At 39.8% G+C, this 19,914-nt stretch overlaps 1 protein-coding gene across 1 annotated transcript in view; it reads right to left on the bottom strand.

Moving 5' to 3' along the window:
* ARID4B (AT-rich interaction domain 4B) overlaps nucleotides 1–19,914 on the bottom strand; it is a 2,517,944-nt gene that overhangs the window by 570,143 nt on the left and 1,927,887 nt on the right. The window contains exon 13 of the mRNA XM_044058160.1: nucleotides 10,889–11,089. Coding sequence (XP_043914095.1) covers nucleotides 10,889–11,089 — 201 coding nt within the window. The remainder of the gene's footprint in view (nucleotides 1–10,888; nucleotides 11,090–19,914) is intronic.

Here is a 19,914-nt window from a genome sequence, read left to right as displayed (position 1 = left end):
TTTCAACTCTGCCATTGCAGCTGGCTCAAAGAGGGGAAGAGTGAGCTTTTTCAATACAAAGTTAAGGTCCCAGGCTGGAGTGGGAGCTCTCCTGGGGGGGGGGGGGTCTTAAATTTTTGGCCCCTCTAAGGAATTGTTTTAGCAGGGGGTGAGAGAAGAGGGGTGGCTCAGTATTATAGTGTGCTGAAATGGCAGAGTCATGAATTTTAACTGATGAGAAGGACAGGCCCTTGTGGAACATTTCTATTAAGTACTGTAGAATATGAGGTAAGCTGGGCAACGTTGTGCCCATCCCCTGAGCCTGGCACCAGGAACAGAATCTTTTCCACTTTTCAGCATAGGAGTTTCTAGTACTAGGTCTCCTTGCGTCCAGAATGACATCCAGCACCTGCTTACTGAGGGATGCTAGAGGAGAGGCTCAAGGAATTAGCCAGGCTGCAAGGTTCAGGGTTTGAAGCTGAGGGTGCAGAATCTGGCCCGCCTGCTGGGACAGCAGGGAAGGGGACTGAGGCAGATGCCATGGTTGCAGCAGTGTCATACTGCGCAAGAGGGGGTACCAGTGCTGGCGTGGCCGGTCTGGTGCAATCAGTATTGTCCTTGGCTTGTCCTGTTTGATCTTTAGTAGAGCCTTCGAGAGGAGAGGTAGAGGGGGAAAGGCATAAATCGAGAGGCTTTCCCAGATAAAGGACAGGGCATCCACTTTCCAAGCTTGACTGTGGAGAGTTCTTATGCAGAATTTGTTCAATTGGTAGTTCTGAGGGGAGGCAAACAGGTCTACCTCTGGAGTCCCCCATTTGTTCCTCAAGAGGTTGAATATTTTGGGTTCTAGTTTCCATTCGTGTGGGTCCATGAGATTTCTGCTTAGGCCATCTGCCAGTGAATTTAGTTTTCCTGGCAGGAATTGAGCTTGTAGTTGTACTTGGTAGCTCAAGGCTGTGTTCCACAGAGCCATGGCTAGTCTGCAGAGAGGGTATGAGTGGGTTTCCCCCTGCTTGTTTATGTACCACATAACTGTGGTGTTGTCTGTCTTTACCAATAGTTGTCCTGCAAGAATATAGTCTTTGAAGGCTGTCAGAGCATTCTGTACAGCTAACATTTCTTTTTGATTGGTATGCAGGTGCATCTGTCTCAGGTTCCATTTGCCCTGAATGCACTGCCCTGCCATTTGAGCCCCCCCCATGCATAGTCTGATGTGTCAGTTGTTAGGGTTTGGGCGGCAGGGGGTAGAGTGAAAGGGAGTTCTTTGTTGTGGTAGCAGGCCTCTGCCCACCAAAGAAACTTTGTCTTCATACAAGGAATGATAGAAATCATTGTTTCCAGGTCCTGAGAATGTTGACACCATAGGCTTTTGAGATACCATTGGAGTTTCCTCATATGCAGTCTTGCATACAAAATTAGTAGAATGCAAGAGGCCATGAACCCCAGGGCTTGCAGTATTTTCCTTGCAGATAGCTGGGGTTTTGTGGCTAATAGTTTGAAGTAGGTTGTCAAATAAACTTGTTTCTCCAGAGTGAGGAATGCCATCTGGGAAGTTGTGTTCAAGCTTGCTCCCAGAAATACAATCTGTTGGCAGGGTACTAGGTGAGATTTCTTTTCACTGATGGTGTACCCCAGTGAGGTTAGAAGTTTCTTTACGAATGCCAGGTGTTGTAATAGCAAGTCCTGGCTTTCTGCCTGAATCAGACAATCGTCCAAGTATGGGTAAATTTGAATATTTCTCTGCCTGCAAAATGCAATGGCTAGAGCTACACACTTTGTGAATACCCTGGGTGCAGTAGATAAGCCAAAGGGAAGTGAAGATAACTGATAGTGCATGGAGCCTGCCCTGAAGCTTAGGTATTTCCTGCAAGATTCCCTTATTGGGAAGTGCAGGTAAGCTTCCTTTAAGTCTAAGGTTGCCAGTCATGCATCATTGGCTAGCATAGGAAGAAGCTGTTGAAGAGTTAGCATTTTGAATTTTGGAACTACCAGAAAGGTGCTGAGAATACAGAGGTCCAGGATAGGACGCCAGGAGTTGTCTTTTCTGGGTACCACAAAAAGTCTTGAATAAAAACCTTGTCTCCTTTGTTCTGCTGGGACAGGTTGAATAGCACTGATACTGAGAAGAGAGAGAACCTGCTGTTGGGCATCTGCACATTGATTTGAGGGTACGTCTGGCCAACCATTTGGGGTTGGTAGTATGTGGAAGTGGAATCTGTATCCTTGGAAAACTGTGTTTAAAACCCATTTGTCCTGGGTAATGAGTTCCCAGTGTTTTGCATGTGGCGTGAGCTTTCCTCCTAAGGGAGCAGGTAGGTGAGCAGGGCTTGGAAGGGTTAAGGTTAAGTTCACTGTGCCATTTTTCCGTAGAAGGGTGGCTTACTACTCCCTGCTTTGGAAGTGGAAGCCCCCCACTGCTTAGGTCTGTGCATAGTCTGAGACTGTAGCCTAGGTGGTCTGCTGTTCCTGGGTTTGGACTGAGAAGGCCTAGAAGGGACTGGAAAGGACCAGTTCTTTGAAGGCCAATGCCTACTGAATCTGGGAGGCTGTACTTGTAGGAAATCTTTAACAGTTTACATAGATTTATCTTTTTCCTCCATCCTTTTAAGTACTACTTCTGCTTTGTTGCCAAAACGGCAGTCTTGGTTTAAGGGTGCATCCAGTAATTTAGCTTTAACATATTCTGGCAAGTTTTGTTCCTTAAGCCAAGCATGCCTTTTAAGTACAGACCCAGTGATAGCAGCCCTGCAAGAAGCTTCTAAAGCATCAAAACCACATTGCAAAGTATGTGTACCAACTTGTTCTGCAGAATGCATTAAATCTTGCAATTCTTTGTGTTCAGTACAGTCAGGAATCAACATAATTTTCTGTTTAAGTAGTCCCATAAAATGCTGCTGATACTTTAACATATGAAACTGGCAATTTAAAGCCCAAATAGCCAAAGTAGCAGAAGTGTATACCTTCTTACCCCATCTGTCTAAGGTCCTAATCTCTATCAGGAGGGGTAGGATTTTTGGCAGCAGTAATCTTTATGTCTTTTGGTCCTTGGGAAATGGTCTCTGGATCCGCAGAAGGATTCTTGAAGAGGAGCTTGTGAGAGTCAGGTAGTCTCTGTAGTACCCGTCAGGTTTTCTGGGAGGTAAAGTGTCTGGGGTAAAGCTAGATTCCAAGAAAGCATAATCTACAATGTCCAGAACAGGAGGGGTAGCTAAAGGCCTGTGTTGAGGCAGGAGTAAGAATTCCATAAGTCTCTTTTTGGACTCAGACTAATCCTGGCTTTCCCAGCGGAAATGTTCCCTAAGAGTATGCAAGGTTTCACCGAAAGAAAAATCTTCTGGCGGGGAAGCAGAGTGAATGGAATCCTATGCATTAGAATCCTCATAAGTAGATAAGGGCAAATCCTGGTAATCAGAAGGAGCAGAAATATCAGATTCCTGATCAGAAGAATCAGAAAGAAATTCAGTTCTAGGTCTCTTAGAGGGAGAAGGTTGGCTTCCCCTAATTAAGGTAATAAGGTCTTCAACCATTCGAAGCATTTGTTTTTGAGGCATATGGGTCTGAGCCTGCGGTTTGGTCGTTAGTTTTCCGTAGTGCGAGTTTTTGGCCTGAGGGATTCGGAACTTCTGGATGGAAATGATGGCGTTGGTTTAAAATGAATGTCTGTAGGCCTGAATGCACCCTCAGAAGCCTCCAGACCCACCCAAGGTAGAGACATCCGCAGGTTCCATAGTCGAAGAAGCATCTCGCAGCATACCGGACAGGGTCTCAGTAGAAGCCTGCGAATCTGAAGTAGCAGGTATCAGGGGCTGCGAAAGCACCTCACTGAGTACCAGTGGACTGGCGACTAGCTTAACGGAAGCATCGTCGGCAGTTTTGGACCTATGCGGTCTGTCTCTGTCTTTATCCTTACGTTTTTTCAGAAGATCTGTAGTTGAACGGCTTAATGAAGCCATTTTGGAGTACTGATATAGAGTATGAAAGTAATTGGCTGCAAAAATAGCCCGACGAATAGTTCGGGGGTTGAACAAGGCACAAAACTGACAGCGAGGGACATCGTGGTCTGGGCCTAAACAGGGGATGCAGTAAGAATGAAAATCTCTATGAGGTATTTGCTTTCCACAGGCAAGACAATTGTTAACTTTTACTGACATCGGTTGGAGCAAGAAAAAGGATCCCCAACGGGGTACTTATCTTTTTTGAAGACTTCGGGTCCGAAACTTGAAAACAAAAATTTCAGGAGTCGGCCGACCGGCACTTGCGAACTGCTTCTGCTTTGGGCACCGCACGGCAAGAAAGACTGATGTAATGGCGTCGTCTGCATGTTTTATACCCCTGACATCACGGCTGAGGGCTACCTGCAGGCAGATAACCCAAATGTGATGACTGCAACAGTAAAACATGAAGAACATTCAAGTGCTGTGAGGCGGCATCACTGCACTACTGTGCTGCTCTATAATGGGGTTTCACACATTTGACAGGCACAGACTAAAGTTGCACAATCCATACTACACTGCCAGCGATCTATATGTGAATGCATGATCTTTAAATCTGCACAACTAACACCACTGCTTGCCTTATGTAATGGCCAACATCTGCGTGCACCCAAATCGATCAGCTGCAGAGAAGAGTTAAAGTCATTCACTCCACAGTATCTCACTTACCTTGCTCCCAAGCCCAATGTATTCCAGTGCTACATTACCAACAGTAAATGAAACATGTCCAAGATTATTCTGTGTATACATGCAATGTCTTCCAAGACAGGTTAATGATACATTTTCAGTGCCAGCACCCCCATTCCCTGACATCACAGTAACATGATATCACTTGACACACCAAAATGGTGCATCAAGATTGCAAAATTACTGTTTAAACTAAGCCAAACATTAAACATTTGAATGATAACCACAGCTCCAAACAGTCCCTCTTCAAAGAGTGAATGCCAACAGCTAAAGTCATTAAGTTTCCACATGCATACTAATAAATAAACCACCAGCTGCAAACTTTAAGCATTAAATTAATAAACTCTACTTGAAATAAGTAAAATTAAGCAATGTGCATGTAAAATTAAATATACGATCGGCTGTAAACCTACATAATGAAATACAAAATAAATGAGTTTTTACACAGTAATGTTACGCAAAAAGCATCTGACAGCTTACTTGGTTTTGTCACTGCTAAGTGATTACAGATTTTACGGAGCTCCATCTTCCTCTAACTTGTAAGTCCTATTAACAGGTGCACAGTCTCACAGTTAGGGAATTCCAGGCTTGAGATTTTGTGATCACAGTTGTGGTCCACTGCACACAGTGTCAAAGCAAGGTAAAAAAATGGCACATAACTGTTGCCCTCTCTGCTCGAGAGTCCAGTTGAGTATTTTGTATTTTTCTTTGATTCTAAAAACAAAATTTTCTGTTTCCATAGCCACCATAACTCTTGGGATGGAGGAGAGAAGCTAGTCTAAAATAAGATATTACAGCCTTTTGACCTTTAGTAAAACTTCAAGAAGCACTGACCTTTAGGCACTGCAGGTATATGCAAACTTGAGAAGCCAGCTTCACTTGTTAACTTCTGTACAGTTCACAAGTGTTTGCACTGTATACGATTTATATACTGCAAGATTTACTGAAAGCAACAACCAAAGCTTTTATGAAAAAAATGCATTTAACTCAGCTTAATACAGCATTTCTGCATATTTTACTGAAACAATTACAAAATTAACACAGCTTGTTACAACATACTTAAAAGTATTATGGACAGTATTCCAGTGAGGACAGACACCTTGCTAAACATCTAAACATCCTCCTTTTTCCTAAATTAGGAATTAGCACTTTGGATCTTATACTATTTAAGCAGAAGATATGTGTGTGTATGTGTGTCAGTAACATACATGCAAACATAAACATATCTATATATTAATTACATAAAGACAACATAATCCCAAACAGAAATTTCTGATTTAGAAAGAAAAATGGGTATTCATTAAAAGAAACATCCTCTCTGGCAACCTGTTTAAATACAAGTACAGTCACACTATATATGAAATGGTTACTTCTTATGACTTAACATTGATATTCTGTTAGTCATTCATATCAGCCATAGTTAAATGATGCATACTTAAAATGTTAATGGGAGCATATGCAAGATATTAATAAATTATTTTTCTGAAATGTATCTTTATTAATAGGGTTTGAGAAATGCATATAAACAGCATTACCAGTCTCTAAACCATAACATCCAATAAACCCATACAACAAAAAGGAGGAGAATCATGTAACAGACAATTAAAATATTACAGCAAACAAAAGATCAAAATAAGTTTAAAACACAGAAGCAATGGTAAAGCAAATTATAGAAATTACAGCTGGCACAGAACATTTCCAAACAGAAAATATTCTGGTAGCCTTTTCACAAGGGTTACAGTGTTTACTTGAGTTGCAATTACAGTTTCCTTTTGTACAGTGCTAAATGATTTATTTTGTCATGTAGGCCTATCTTCCAAAACCTAGAAATGATAGCTTGTGACATGCATATTGATTGCTTATTCCATATTTTTCTTCTGCTAAAATGTCTAGATTTTACCTCCTAAGAGTGAGAAGTGAATATTCAATAACTGTCTAACAATGGTAGACTTGTTCTTAAAGCCCATGATGTCACATCTATGGCCTTCGTTCAGATTTCTCTAACCAAAGAACAATAACAAATTACAAATACATAGTCCTCAACTAATCTCTCAGTATACTCCAAATGTTCCATCACAGTGTTTGCTTGCAGAGCATCCCTAATTTTTGGTGATTTTTTTTTGATGCTGTTGTAGATGTGAACACTGATTCTGAGATCATCTATTATCATGCCCAACAATTTTGTATGGGGCACCACTTTGTTTTGTTTTATTAAGGGAGAAGATTTTGAATTGGGGTTTATGTTTTTGAGGCGAATAGGACTAGCTTGGCTTTATGAGGGTTAAAGAAGACGACTGGCACAGTTGAACCAAGTCTTAAAAAAAGAAAAGGCTTTTTTTTGCATTATTTGTTGAAAATGTGACAATTTACTATAAGTATACAGTTATTAGCATACTGAATTAAGGAGGTTTGAAAAGAAGAAATTTGAAGGTTACTGAAGAAAATATTAAAGACGACTGGACCAAGAATGGAGCCCTGAGGGATACCTGTAAGTCTAGACAGATATGGGGATGGAGAGCGAGAGAGAGAGCTGTGCCATTTTACATACTGCTGTCTACTGGGTTAAGCAGCTATTCAACCAACTGACTGCAGAGGATGAAAGTCCAAGGGAGGACAGCTGTACGTTAGGGTATGAGACTGTGTTAAAAGCCTTAGAGAGGTCAAGGAACAAAGAGAAGATTAATTTGTCTGAGTCTCTAGCTTTATTTACAGTGTCTGTGAAGGACAGAAGCGTGGAGGTTGTGCAAGGTCTACGCTGAAAGCCATGCAGTGTGGAAGTAAGGAGTTGGTTTTGAAGCAGAAATTGGAAGAGTTTTTTAGGGATGCATTTTTCTAAGAGTTTAGAGGAAGGGGACAGTATTGCAATGAGGTGGAAATTGAATATATCAGTTGAGTTACCCCCTTTACAGTGGGGATGATACGATAATAAGAAAGGCATTTACCTGTTGCAGGTGGGATTTATTGTCTTGACTGATGTAACTTCTGACAGAAAAAGTATGTAACACTAATAATTCAATGGTTCCAAGAGATATTTCCAGTTTAATTTTTAATAGCCATCAATATTAGCTGGATGTCAGGCAATCCAAACATCACAAATGTTGTGATCAAAAACAGAACCATTCAGGACCTATGTAACTTCAGGAAGTCAGACTCTGCCCTTGGAATTCCATCAAAGTCAGGATCAATAACCAAATTAAAATACCCCCACAGCACCACCACCATATTGCTTTTATTCTTGTCCAACCTAACTCTGGTAATGCATATAAGAATTACCTTAAAGGTTCAGGATGAGCCCTATTATGCTCACAGCAACTGCCTAGAATATTTTTACCTTAAGGAATGCTGACGTAAAGCAAAGTACTAACCACTTCTTTTTTGTCTTTAACTCCCTCTTCCAGTAGCCAGCTTATAAGGCAAATCAGAATAGCTACCTCCTCTCTGCAGACTTATGCTTACTGGATGCACCCCAACCATTCTACTGTTTGCACAACTTATTTACACTAGTTTAAGCTCAGTCTCTTGTAGAATTACTACCACTGCCCAGGTTGGCTTATATAACCTAATGCACTGTCTCCTTTTTTTGCAACTCCCCCTTACATTCTGGTTATGCGTATTAGTCATGTAAACATTCAACTGGCCTACAAAATCATCTTTAAAGTATTTGGATTCATTTATACAGACCTGCTTATCCATTCATGCATTCAGCTTTTTCTGACAACCTGCTCTGTCCTCTTCAAGGTTTCAGGGATGCTGCAGCCTAACCTGGCAGCCAGTGGATGCAAAGCTTTTGAAGCCTGCTCTAGAGAGGGTGCTGATATATTGTAGTTTGTCAAGAGAGACCATAAAATATATGAAACAGACTAAAATACATACACCACCACCCCCTTATAGTCATGGCTGGATCAACTGAGCTCTTTCATCCATAAATGATGCATGTGGACAGGAGTAACCCCAAAAAGCTCAAGGAATAAATGGCTCCAGGCATAAATATCATCCTACCTATGAATAATCAAGAAGTAAAAAATGTCATCTTGGGTGATTTATGCAGAAGCAGCAAGTACATTATAGTGGCAACCAAGATCTGTAAAGAAACAAATTACCAGACCCGATATATACAGCAAGCTAAATATTAATATCCTTCAGAAATTTAAAATAAGTCTCAAGTGGAAGGGTACAAAGGATAAGCCAAGTGCTAAACCTGCAGCAAAGAAAAATTGAACTATACTGTTTGCACACATGGAGCAAAATCAGGTAATGCACATTTGATAAACCTATAATGAGTCATTAATAAATCACTGTCACAATAAATGAATACTTTAAATCAAATCTGAATTGTGAGAAACCTCCACAATATGTTCTTTTAAAAGTAACTATATAAATATATATATATATATATATATATATATATATATATATATATATATATATATATATACAGTTCAGATCTGATTCCAGATGTGAAGATTGTTTTCAATACACACTGTCAGAATGCTGAAAGACCTCAGTTCCTGCAGCACGAACTGCTAATTAACAGCGCGAGCCTTAATAATTGTATCTATTGTCATACTTTTGTCACAAAAGGTGCCGAAATTCTATACTTTCCTAGTAGCTAGAAACACGGATTTCTTTTTCAAACACAGTGAATTATTGGAGTCTGTAGCAACCTTGACACGAAACCTAGACGGCTCAAAGATGGCATCCAGTCCCCTGTTTTTCTATAGGATTATTTCCCAGGCATTACAATAAAGAAATAAAATAATATACTGGAGAGATCAGCAATTATGGATTTTGAAGCAATGTGATGGACCCACTCAATTATAGGTGGACTATTCAGTTTCAGCATTTAGGCCAGTATTTTTTTTTAATAAGTAGAACCAGATCATTCATTCCTTCTCCTGCTGGTAAACCATTTACCTTGAGATTATTCTGCTAGTTTCAAGTCCATACAATTTTAATTACATTTTGTGAGTTATCTGCTGCAGCTGAGTAATCTGCTCTGTGTGGATCCATTATATCTCACTGCTGGTGATCAAGTCACTCAGAGATATCAGCCAGCTAACGATCTTTCTTCTTGCTTGTTTCCTTCTGTGCTGCAGTATTTACATACCTACTGAACATGTATATAAACATAATCTATGCCCTTCCTGCATCTCTGTGGGATAACCAGCATGTCACATTCACTTTCCCTCACCACAGCGGGAGTCAACACTCAGCAAAGCCTTCAAATATACCAATGCAACCCACTAAAAGATGTCAAACTCTGAGACGATTAATTTTTCACAGATATAATGCTGAAAAAACCCTGACTGTTGAGTTAAAGCAGATTTTTTTATTGAATTCCACCACTGGATATACTGAGCAACTTAGAGAAGCATGTAGCTCATGTGCATTCCCAAGTGACCCCCTATTAATAAATTATTTTACAAAGTTAACCAGTTTTATAAAACAGTACAATACTGCACTATGTGGGAACCTTTATAGCTATACATTTTCAATGGCAGAGAAATGACAATTAAAACAGATGCAAAAATGTATCAGACCAAACCAGTGGTCACATCATAATATGTGCTATTTACTATTAATAAACAATATAAAGATATTTTAAAATATAATGACAAGAGGTGAATATGAAAAAATAGTGTAAACATTTACACTATTGAAGCTAAAATGAGCAATGTCCTTGACATTCACCACAGGAAACTACAAAAAGGCCAAATCTAACTGGAATGCCCAAAGATGGGATAAAAGGCATACAATGGGACAGATACAGGAAAGACAGTGTGGGTTTCAGAACTAATAAAATGATAACATGACATAACTGATTATACTACAAGACCCTATTTGCAGTAAAATATAAATGGACTGAATGGGAGCATAACACTTTTAACACACTAATGAATACAACGAAAGGCCACCCACGACATATCAAGCAGGATAAGTAGATTTTTTTTATGGTCATTTATATGGTTTTAAAGATGTTAGTTTAACTGCAATCTAGTTGTGTTGTTTGTCATTAATGGTCTTTATTATGAGGTGTGCCATTTTTCTATAAGCTGCACAGATGAGAGAAGCATTAATGTCTATATAGGGAGCATACACTTTATGTATACTAGTTTTGAAAATATGAATAAAACAAGCGTAAAAAGAAACTGTTGTAACTAAATCATTCATGACAACTTGTGTAATCCACTTTAGTGGTTTATTTTAGTTTATTTGTTCTTCTAACCTACCTCACATTCCAGCCACAGTAGTGTACTAGGTACAGAACCTCTCCACCCTCGAGATCAGACTCCTTAATAGTTGCTTCATAAAGTTTCTGGTTCTTTCCACGGCCATATTGTACCTGGACCTTCACACCAGGAGGGTAGCATTCAAACTCCTCCTCATCCTCAGCTTCCTGATCATCCTCTTCCTCCTTGCTGCCTTCATCCCTTTAAAGGATTTGAAATTAAATACATCACTGGATGTTATAATGCCTTGAATTTTAGTCAACTATGCTTACGTGTAATAGGTATCCCTCTGATCTTTCCCCTGATTATCTGTGGGCAGCAGCACAGTACACCTCTGTAAATATATTCACTATCAAAGAGGAATCTACGTTTGTGCAATAATTTATAAATTACACTATCCTGGGGATCTCTGTCACCTTGTGCTAATAAGATCTAGTTACTGATGTACAGAATTGCCAGTACTTACCATAAATTATAATTATATACTCAAAATAATTCATGATCTTCCAGAACAGACCTTTTCTCTTGACTCAGTCCTACTATTCTGATAATGAAATAAAGAAACAGCTCTGAGAGAAATTACTTTTCTGAATGTGCCACTACAACGCCATGTAAAATGCATGTACCATGAGAACACTTCATGCACTACAGTGCATCTCAATAAAGGACTATAAACTTAAAAGCAGTTTTTTTTTTTTTTTTTTTTTTACAGAACAGTTTGCTGAGTTTCCTTTAGTAATGTTTTAAAACATCTTCAAAATTTTTTTTTGTCTTCAAGTAAGCTTTTTATCTTTGTGATAAAAAGTAAAATAAAGCAAAGACAACACACAGCATGGACCTGTCGTGATTATCCTAAAGATCAGAACTTATAGAGTATTTATTTGCATATCTTTTAGATTAAATATTTATCATGTGATTCTACAGAATGGGAGAGTATACTGGGAAGCTGAAGGAAAGTCACACTTTTGTGGATTGCTGTGATCTTGTACGAATAGTAATGAGTAGGTACATACATTCTGCTATACCTAAACTTGAAATGTTCCTATCCCAGGTCTGAATGACACTACAGCTTTTAGCTATCTTCATCTGAACTGTCCACTTCCATCACACAAAAAAGTAAGCTATATGAATTTGCCTAGCAGCAATCCAGTAAAGATAGATTCCAGTTACAAAAGTCAACAAAAGGCATAACACATCCAGAAAATTTTAGGCTTCAAACATGTAAAGGATACTAGGAACAAAGGAAAAACAGAGTCTATTACCTCTGAAATCTCTAGTTTCATCAATAAAGCAAACATGGGTCATACTTCAAGTAATGAGAACCCTGCACATTTCCTTTCTCAATGGAAGTGCACTATGGAAAACAAAGAATGAGAAATGCATTAATACAAGTGGATGCCAGAATGAATTTTAGGATCATCCCCTTTTTCCAAATTGTCTTCATGGGGTCAGAGTGTTGTGTCCATTGTTGGTACCTCTCTTGACTCTCTGACACTCGTCTAGCTTCTTCAACAGTAATTCCTGACTATAGCACATCTTCACTCATGCAATACATCATCTTTTGGCTGGGCATCCTCACTTACTCTTGCTTTCTTCTGGGTTCTCCCAAAAGTACTTCACCAAATCATCATCTGTTTTCCTGTAGAGGTGACCAAACTACCGTACTCTGTTCTCCTTTACTTTCTTTGCAATTGAAGCTATATTGATTTGTTCTCTGATGTTCTCATTTCTTCATCTGTTCCAAATCATGAGTCCTACCACATATCTCAGGCACTTAATTTCCAACTATCTCAACTGTTCTGCTTTCACTGCCAAGGTTTCTGTGACATACAGAAGTACTGGTCACAATACTGTTTTATATACCAGCTTCTTTTGCATTCTTCTGACACACACTACCCCTAACACACTGTGCCAGTTGGCTGCAGCGCCTTTAATTCTGGCTCTGACCTCCTCACTCAGACTTCACTTCTCCTCAACCATCCTTCCCAACACATGAAGCTGTTAATCTGTTTAACTATTCTCCCTTCTATTTCAATTTTCAGCTTCCTCTGATTTTTACCCATTTGCTGCCATGACAACTGTCTTCTCTGTATTCAGTTTCATCCTACATGCCTTCAGTTTTGTATTCAATTCCCCTATCATTTGCTGAATTCCCTTTTCAGAGTCTGCTTGTAGTGCCACTTCATTTCCAAACAGCAGATTTGTTGATTTGTCTCCTCAGACCCATTTGCTAATATAATCCATCACCAGTATACACAGTGGAGGGCTCAACCCAAGTGTATATTCACGCCCACTGGGAATCCTTCTGCGAGTCTGAACACTGTTCAGACTTCTATCACTGGGTCCTTGTACGTAGCCTGTAAAAATTTTACCAATGTTTCCACGACTTTGAAACACTGCAGGACAGCACAAATCATCTTTCTTGGGATCTTGTCATATGCTTTCTCCAAATCTAGGAACACTCGAAGTTGAACTCGTTCCTCATTGTCAGCTTCTTCTCCACTGCCTGTCTCCCTGCAAACGCTAGTTTGATTGTGCCGCACTGCAATCAAAATCTGAACTGCTCATCTCTCAGCCTACTTCCTACCACCTTGTCCAACACTTTCATGCGGTGTGGCAGAAGCTTGAGACCAATTTGTTGTCCAAACTTGTCAATGTCTCCTTTGGTCTTGTACACTGGCCCTAGAATGCTTATTCTTCAGTCATACACCTTTCTCTCCATATTTCAGCAAGGACACTCAGAAGCCACTTTTCCACTCACTCACTCAGTCATCTGTCATAGTGTTATCTCAGCCTGTTGCTTTCTCAAACTTAATGTTTATTAGTGCTGTTCTTACTTCTTCTAGGGTGGGTTTTTCTTAATCTTTCATTAAAGGCTGTGCATGGGGTAGTGCATCTTTTGTGGGCTTTTCCTCAGTGAAAAGCTGATGGAAGTAGTTTTTACATCTTTCTTTGATATCCTTTAGACTGGTGAGCACATTGTTGCAGGCTTCCCTTATGTGTGGTGTCTGATTACCTTCTTCCCTTTCTGCCTTTGCCTTGCAACCTGATAGAGTTTTTGAGTCTTCTAAGGAGGTATTTTCCAGAAGCTGGTACAGGTTCTCCAATACCGTGTTCTTTGCTATTAAAACTGTTGTCACAGTCTCTGTTAGCCAACCAACCTTCTTTTTTATCTGGCTCATTTTTTCTATCTCCCACTTCTTCCTGCACTCCTTTCTTTTTTAATAATTTCCTGGACTTCTACATTCTACCACAAGCTTTCTTTAATTACCCTTTTTCCGTATCTGTCTCGGCTACATTTCTTCTTCTATACTTTTCACATATGCTTATTTCCTCTTCTTCCTGAGATGCCAGAGCTATTTCACTGAACTCATATACTTGCGTTCCAGTCAACTTTTATGTCTTTAGCCTAGTCTCTGCTGACATCAGAGCTGTATTTCGTCACTGCTTTCAGCTGACTGTAACCATCAGTGGTTTATGGTGTGAACTGACCATTTCACTGGGGAGGACTTTGGAATCTCAGATTCTGCTCTAATGCCCTTTCCTTACTAGCAAAAAATCTACAAGAGTTGCATGCTGACTCTTCTTGCAAATGATCTTGTGACCATCTCGCTTGGTGAACCATGGATCAGAAACCATCAAATCACTTGTCAGATAGAAGTCCCTATAGTGTCCTCTCCTCCTTTATTCCCACACATGTAGATCCAGAAAGTCCTCATATTACGCTCTCTCTGTCCCAGTATCAGCACTCAGTTCCCTCATTATCAAAATCAACTACTTTATCCTACTTTATATAACATGTCTTGAAATTACTGAATGAAAACGCTCTTTTCCTCACAAGCACAATACGGTTGTTAAGCACAAACTGAGATTATAAATACTGCCATATGTTTACATTGGAGTCTTACTGCACGAGTCTGTCATTAATTCTGATTACATCCCTCACTGTTTGTCGACTCTCTCAACCCAATACCCAGACAATTTCTACTCAGTTGTTCTGAGCGGTAGACTCCAGATGCCAAGCCAAATGCTTTTGCTGTACTGTCTTTCCTGTGTATCCAAAAAAACACGATGGATATCCACTTTCATCCTTACCATCATGTTGTCTGCTTCCAAGCTGCATCCTGTCAGTGAACCTATATTCTGTGCAGCAATCTTTAGTTAATTTTTCATAGGCTGACTGATATTACATCTAGATTTTGCTCAATAGAGTTATCCAAGGTAACTCAGGCTGGGCAAATGAACACCAAACGGCCTACAGCTTACTGATTTTGGGCTCCTGAGCTCTATAGCCAGCATGCACTAATCAATAAGTTTGCATAGACACTTCACACAGTTACTGTGTCCGTAGTGTAGGTTGCAATAGGCTGGGTCCTCAACCCATATAGCACTGGCAAATATCCATTTCCATATTTTTGACAACATTAGTCAACGTGGCCAAATCACCTACAGCTAATTTTTATACTGTCAAGGCTGATGCAGCACACAGTCTGAGATCTTTGTTCTCCTATGTAGGGGATACTGCACATCACAGCTGATGCCTAATGCACCTTGATCTATAAAACTTTTCCCCAATAGGCCATAAATTTCAAGTTAAAAAGTAATAACTCTTCATAACTACCTATGTCTTGTGAAAGGGGAGGCAATCCTTTCTATGCATATGTGCAAGGCAAGCATCTCACCAATATGCCTCATGGACAGCCTGGGCTGGTGGCATAGAAAGATTAATCCTCACTATGGCCCAGCCAACCTGAGTTCAATTACTGGCTAAACTGCTTGCCAATGCAGGCAGGGATGATGGGCGTGGATGAAATAACCATATAGCACCTCCTGTGAGTGGGCAGAGCAGTCCTGCTGATGTCATTCCCTTGAAGAAGTGAGGAGCAGTTTGGTACTGACACCAGGCATAGGGGCATTGCAGAACAAATATATGTATGTATACACACACACACACATATATATATATATATAAATATATATATATATATATATATATATATATATATATATATATATATATATATATATATCAGGAGCACTATAAAAGGGTAATGCACAGTTAATTAAAATAAGCTGAATTTGTTTGGTTACTTTGAAGCTTCAAACAACTTTCATGGGCAACACATCCACATCTACATTGAACAGTTTAATAATCATTTTAACATTACAGCTGCAATTTATCTATCAATCCATCCATCCTTTGTTGACCAGGTTAGCCTCACTAGTTACCTATTTTCAGGAGAGTCATGAGGTGGTATTTATACTACTAGGGGAAAGTTGGCCAGAGCGTCAGAGAACTTCCCCTGCTAGTAGCTTTGGAAACATCGAGTAAGTGTCCCTTGTTCCTAGCGCACTGGTGGCTGGGAGGATGATGAGCAAAGAAAGAATGGCAGAAAGGCGTAGTAATGAGACTGTGCATGATTCAAAAATTGTGTTTCAGCAAAATTTATTTGCTGAGGCTGAAAAAGAAGAATCAACAAGTGAAACTTGTTATTATAAACCTCCAGTCCGGAGGATTGCAGGATGATTTACTGAATGAGATGGTGATGCAGAGTGATCCAGAGAATGTAGGAGATATTTCCTGGGTAGACATTATGAATAAAATACAGAAAGAAGCAGCAGAGGACATCTTGAAGGACAATAGTGAGACAGAAAGGAAAACCTATGCAGAAAAAGTAAAAGAAGGTGCAAGGGGAGTAACAGAAAAGAATGCAAAGTGGAAATATGTGGTAAGGATTCAATACAAAGAAGAAAGAGAAATAGATAGGTATGAAGTTTGGGACAACTTGAGGGTTCCTTCAGGGGTAAATGCCAAAGAGGTAAGAGCATTTATTCTTATAAACAGACACATTTTGTGAAATTATATCTGAGAAACGTTATGCAATGGAACATTTTCTTGAGGAATATGAAAAGAACTGTAATCCTTGGAATTTGTATGCAATAAAAGCATTTAACAGAGAAACAATAAAGAAGATTTGTGTATAATTTCGAACAGAAGCAGAAAGACTTTGAAAAGATATTTGAAATGCTTATGTAAAGAAGTGCTGGACAATGCAAAGGTTTATGATAAAAAGGTTTATGGACTGGTGGATGGGACGAAAAATTATACATATTTCAAGTATGATGAATACTGAAGGAAATGCGGGTGTGGTAAAATACTGGGGCAACTTAAAATATGATTTTCTTTTGTAGAAAAGAAAGACATCTGATAAATAACTGTGATTAAAAAAATGGTAGAATTAAGAGAACTGGGTCAAAATGCAAGAAAATGTGAACTGAAATGTTAAAACGTAGCATTTACGGATGGATTGTAAAACTGAAACTAATAATAAGGAAAGTGATGATAAAAAAAGAAGAAAATGAACAAAATGAGGAAATGTTAGACGTGGTAGAAGTAGAAGATACAGTAGAAAAAAAGACAAAAAGAAATAAAGAGGAGGAAACAGGAAGGTTCTGAAATAAGTGATGAGGAAGATATAAATTGGGAAGTTGTAAAAGAAAAAAACAGAACTCTATTGGTAAAAAGATAAAAGGTAAAAAATAGAAAAATTAAAAGGGATGAGTATAAAAGAGAAAAGAAAGGAAATGATAAAAAAATAAAACCACAAGTTCTAGAAAGTTAAGGAAAAAGAAAAGTAAAAAGTTTAGAGTGTTTTCTGTAAATGCAAACAGTATTACGACCACAGTGGTTGTGGAATGATGCAATTAATGTGACTTACATGTAACTGTAGTAAAAGATACACGATTCTTAACAAGTGAAGGAAGATTTCATACAGAAACATGATGGGTGGAAAGATAAAGTACAGTTTTGTACCTACCATAAATGTAGATGTCCGATAGATATGCAACTGCAGTCCTTACATATAGGTTTGTCCTGCCTCAGGCAGCCCTTCGGATTCCAAAGTCTGGGTCCGGCGTCGGCTGATGTCGCCTCTTCCCCGACGTCAGAGCGGCTGGGGTATAAAAGCATCAGCCGACACCATCTTCTTCAGTGTTTCTTGCCCCAGATGCCAGGTGCCCTCCAAGGAAGGCTAAATTTAGAGACTGGATAAAAAATTCCAGACATGCACAACAGTAATAAACAGATACACCATAACAGATTTCCCCAGCTAATTTGAAAAAGGGAAGTGGACCCAAAAAGGAGAATTTACAGAGGGGTAGGAGGGAGGGTAAACCTGACTGCAGTTGCATATCTATCGGACATCTACATTTATGGTAGGTACAAAACTGTACTATGTCCTTCAAGAATGCAACTGCAGTCCTTACATATTGGGTTGAATACCATAGCCAAGCTGGGGGTGGTAGGATCTAAGATAAAGATGGTGTAGCTAAAATGCCCTGCAGGACTGCCGAAGCAAAGCCTGCTCGGGATCTGGAATATAAAGGCAGGTTGTAGTGTTTGGAAAATGTATGCACGGAGCTCCATGTAGAATGTCCTTTGTAGCCACCCCTCTTAGAAAGGCTGTGGAGGTGGCTATAGCTCTGGTGGAGTATGGCCTGATATTGGCTGGCACACCTTTTCCATGGAAAGAGTAACAGAATCTGATGCAGTGTCCAATCCATTTTGAAATTGTTTGTTTGGAAATTGCCTTTCCTTGTACTCCAGCAGCGTAAGCTACAAATAGTTGGTCAGACTTTCTGTTGGCTTTTGTTCTGTCCAAGTAGTAGCGCAATTGTCTGTGTATGTCCAAAGTGTGCAGCAGCTTTTCTCCTTTATTTTGAGGATTGGGAAAGAAGGTAGGCAGGTGAATTGTTTGATATAGAGACACCCTGGATATCACTTTTGGCATGAATGAAGGATTGGTTCTTAAAGAAACTCTGTCCTGATGGAACATGAGAAATGGAGGTACTGCCATGAGGGCCTGTATCTCCGAGACTCTTCTTGCTGAGGTAATTGCCAACAGGAAAACTGTTTTCCAGGAGAGAAATTGCAATTCTGAAGATGCTGCTGGCTCAAAAGGAAGAAAGAGTTAATTTTTCCAACACGAAGTTGAGGTCCCATGCAGGCACTGGTGGTTTTCTGGGAGGTTTGATATTCTTTATCCCTCTTAGAAACTGTCTTAGCAAAGGATGTGAAAACACAGGTGGATCACTGTTGTATTTTGCTGAAATTGCTGAAGCGTGTATTTTTATAGAAGAATATGAAAGGCCATTATGTAGCATTTCTGCCAAGTATTCTAGTATCTGTGGGATGCTCATTACTGATGCATCCTGACCCTTGTTGGCATTCCAGATGTTGAATCTCTTCCATTTGGCTGAGTAAGTTTTTCTGGTGGAAGGTCTGCGTGCTTCCAGTAAGATCTCTTGAACTTTCTTGGAGAGAGAGAGAGAGATATGGGGAGAAGTCATGGTACCCTCCAAGCTGTCAGCTGCAATGTTTGCAGGTTGGGATGAACCGTCCTGTAATTGTGCTGAGTCAGAAGTAGAGGCCATTGAGGCAGAGACCACGGCTTGGTGCGAGTTATGCTCCTTAGTAATGGATACCAGTGCTGTCTTGGCCAGTCTGGAGCTATCAAAATGCCTTTCGGTTGTTCTGCTTTGATCTTCAGTAACACCTAGGTCATTAATGGTAGAGGTGGGAATGCATAGATCGTTAGAGAGTTCCATCTGAAGGAGAGAGCATCCATTCTCCAGGCTTGAGGATGGTGTGTCCTCGAGCAGAACTTCTTCAGATGATGATTGAGGTGTGAGGCAAAGAGATCTATGTCCGGCCTCCCCCATGCATGAGTTATTTGTGAAAAAATGTCTGGATGCAACATCCATTCGTGCGGGTCCAAGATGTTTCTGCTTAGACTGTCCGCCAGAACATTGTCCTTGCCTGGAACAAACTGGGATTGCAACTGTATGTTCAGTTTCAGGGACTTTTCCCAAAGAGTCATTGTTAGCCTGCAGAGGGGGTACGAATGACTGCCTCCCTGTTTGTTTATGTACCACATAACAGTGGTGTTGTCTGTCTTTATTAGCAGTTGACCTTGCTGAAGAAAGTTTCCGAAGGCCTCGATAGCATGAATCACTGCCAACATCTC

The sequence above is a fragment of the Protopterus annectens genome, chromosome 16.part0 (assembly GCF_019279795.1).
Source record: "Protopterus annectens isolate FY-2018-M chromosome 16.part0, PAN1.0, whole genome shotgun sequence".
Lineage (NCBI taxonomy): Eukaryota > Metazoa > Chordata > Ceratodontiformes > Protopteridae > Protopterus > Protopterus annectens.
This window is presented reverse-complemented; position numbering and strand designations above follow the sequence as displayed.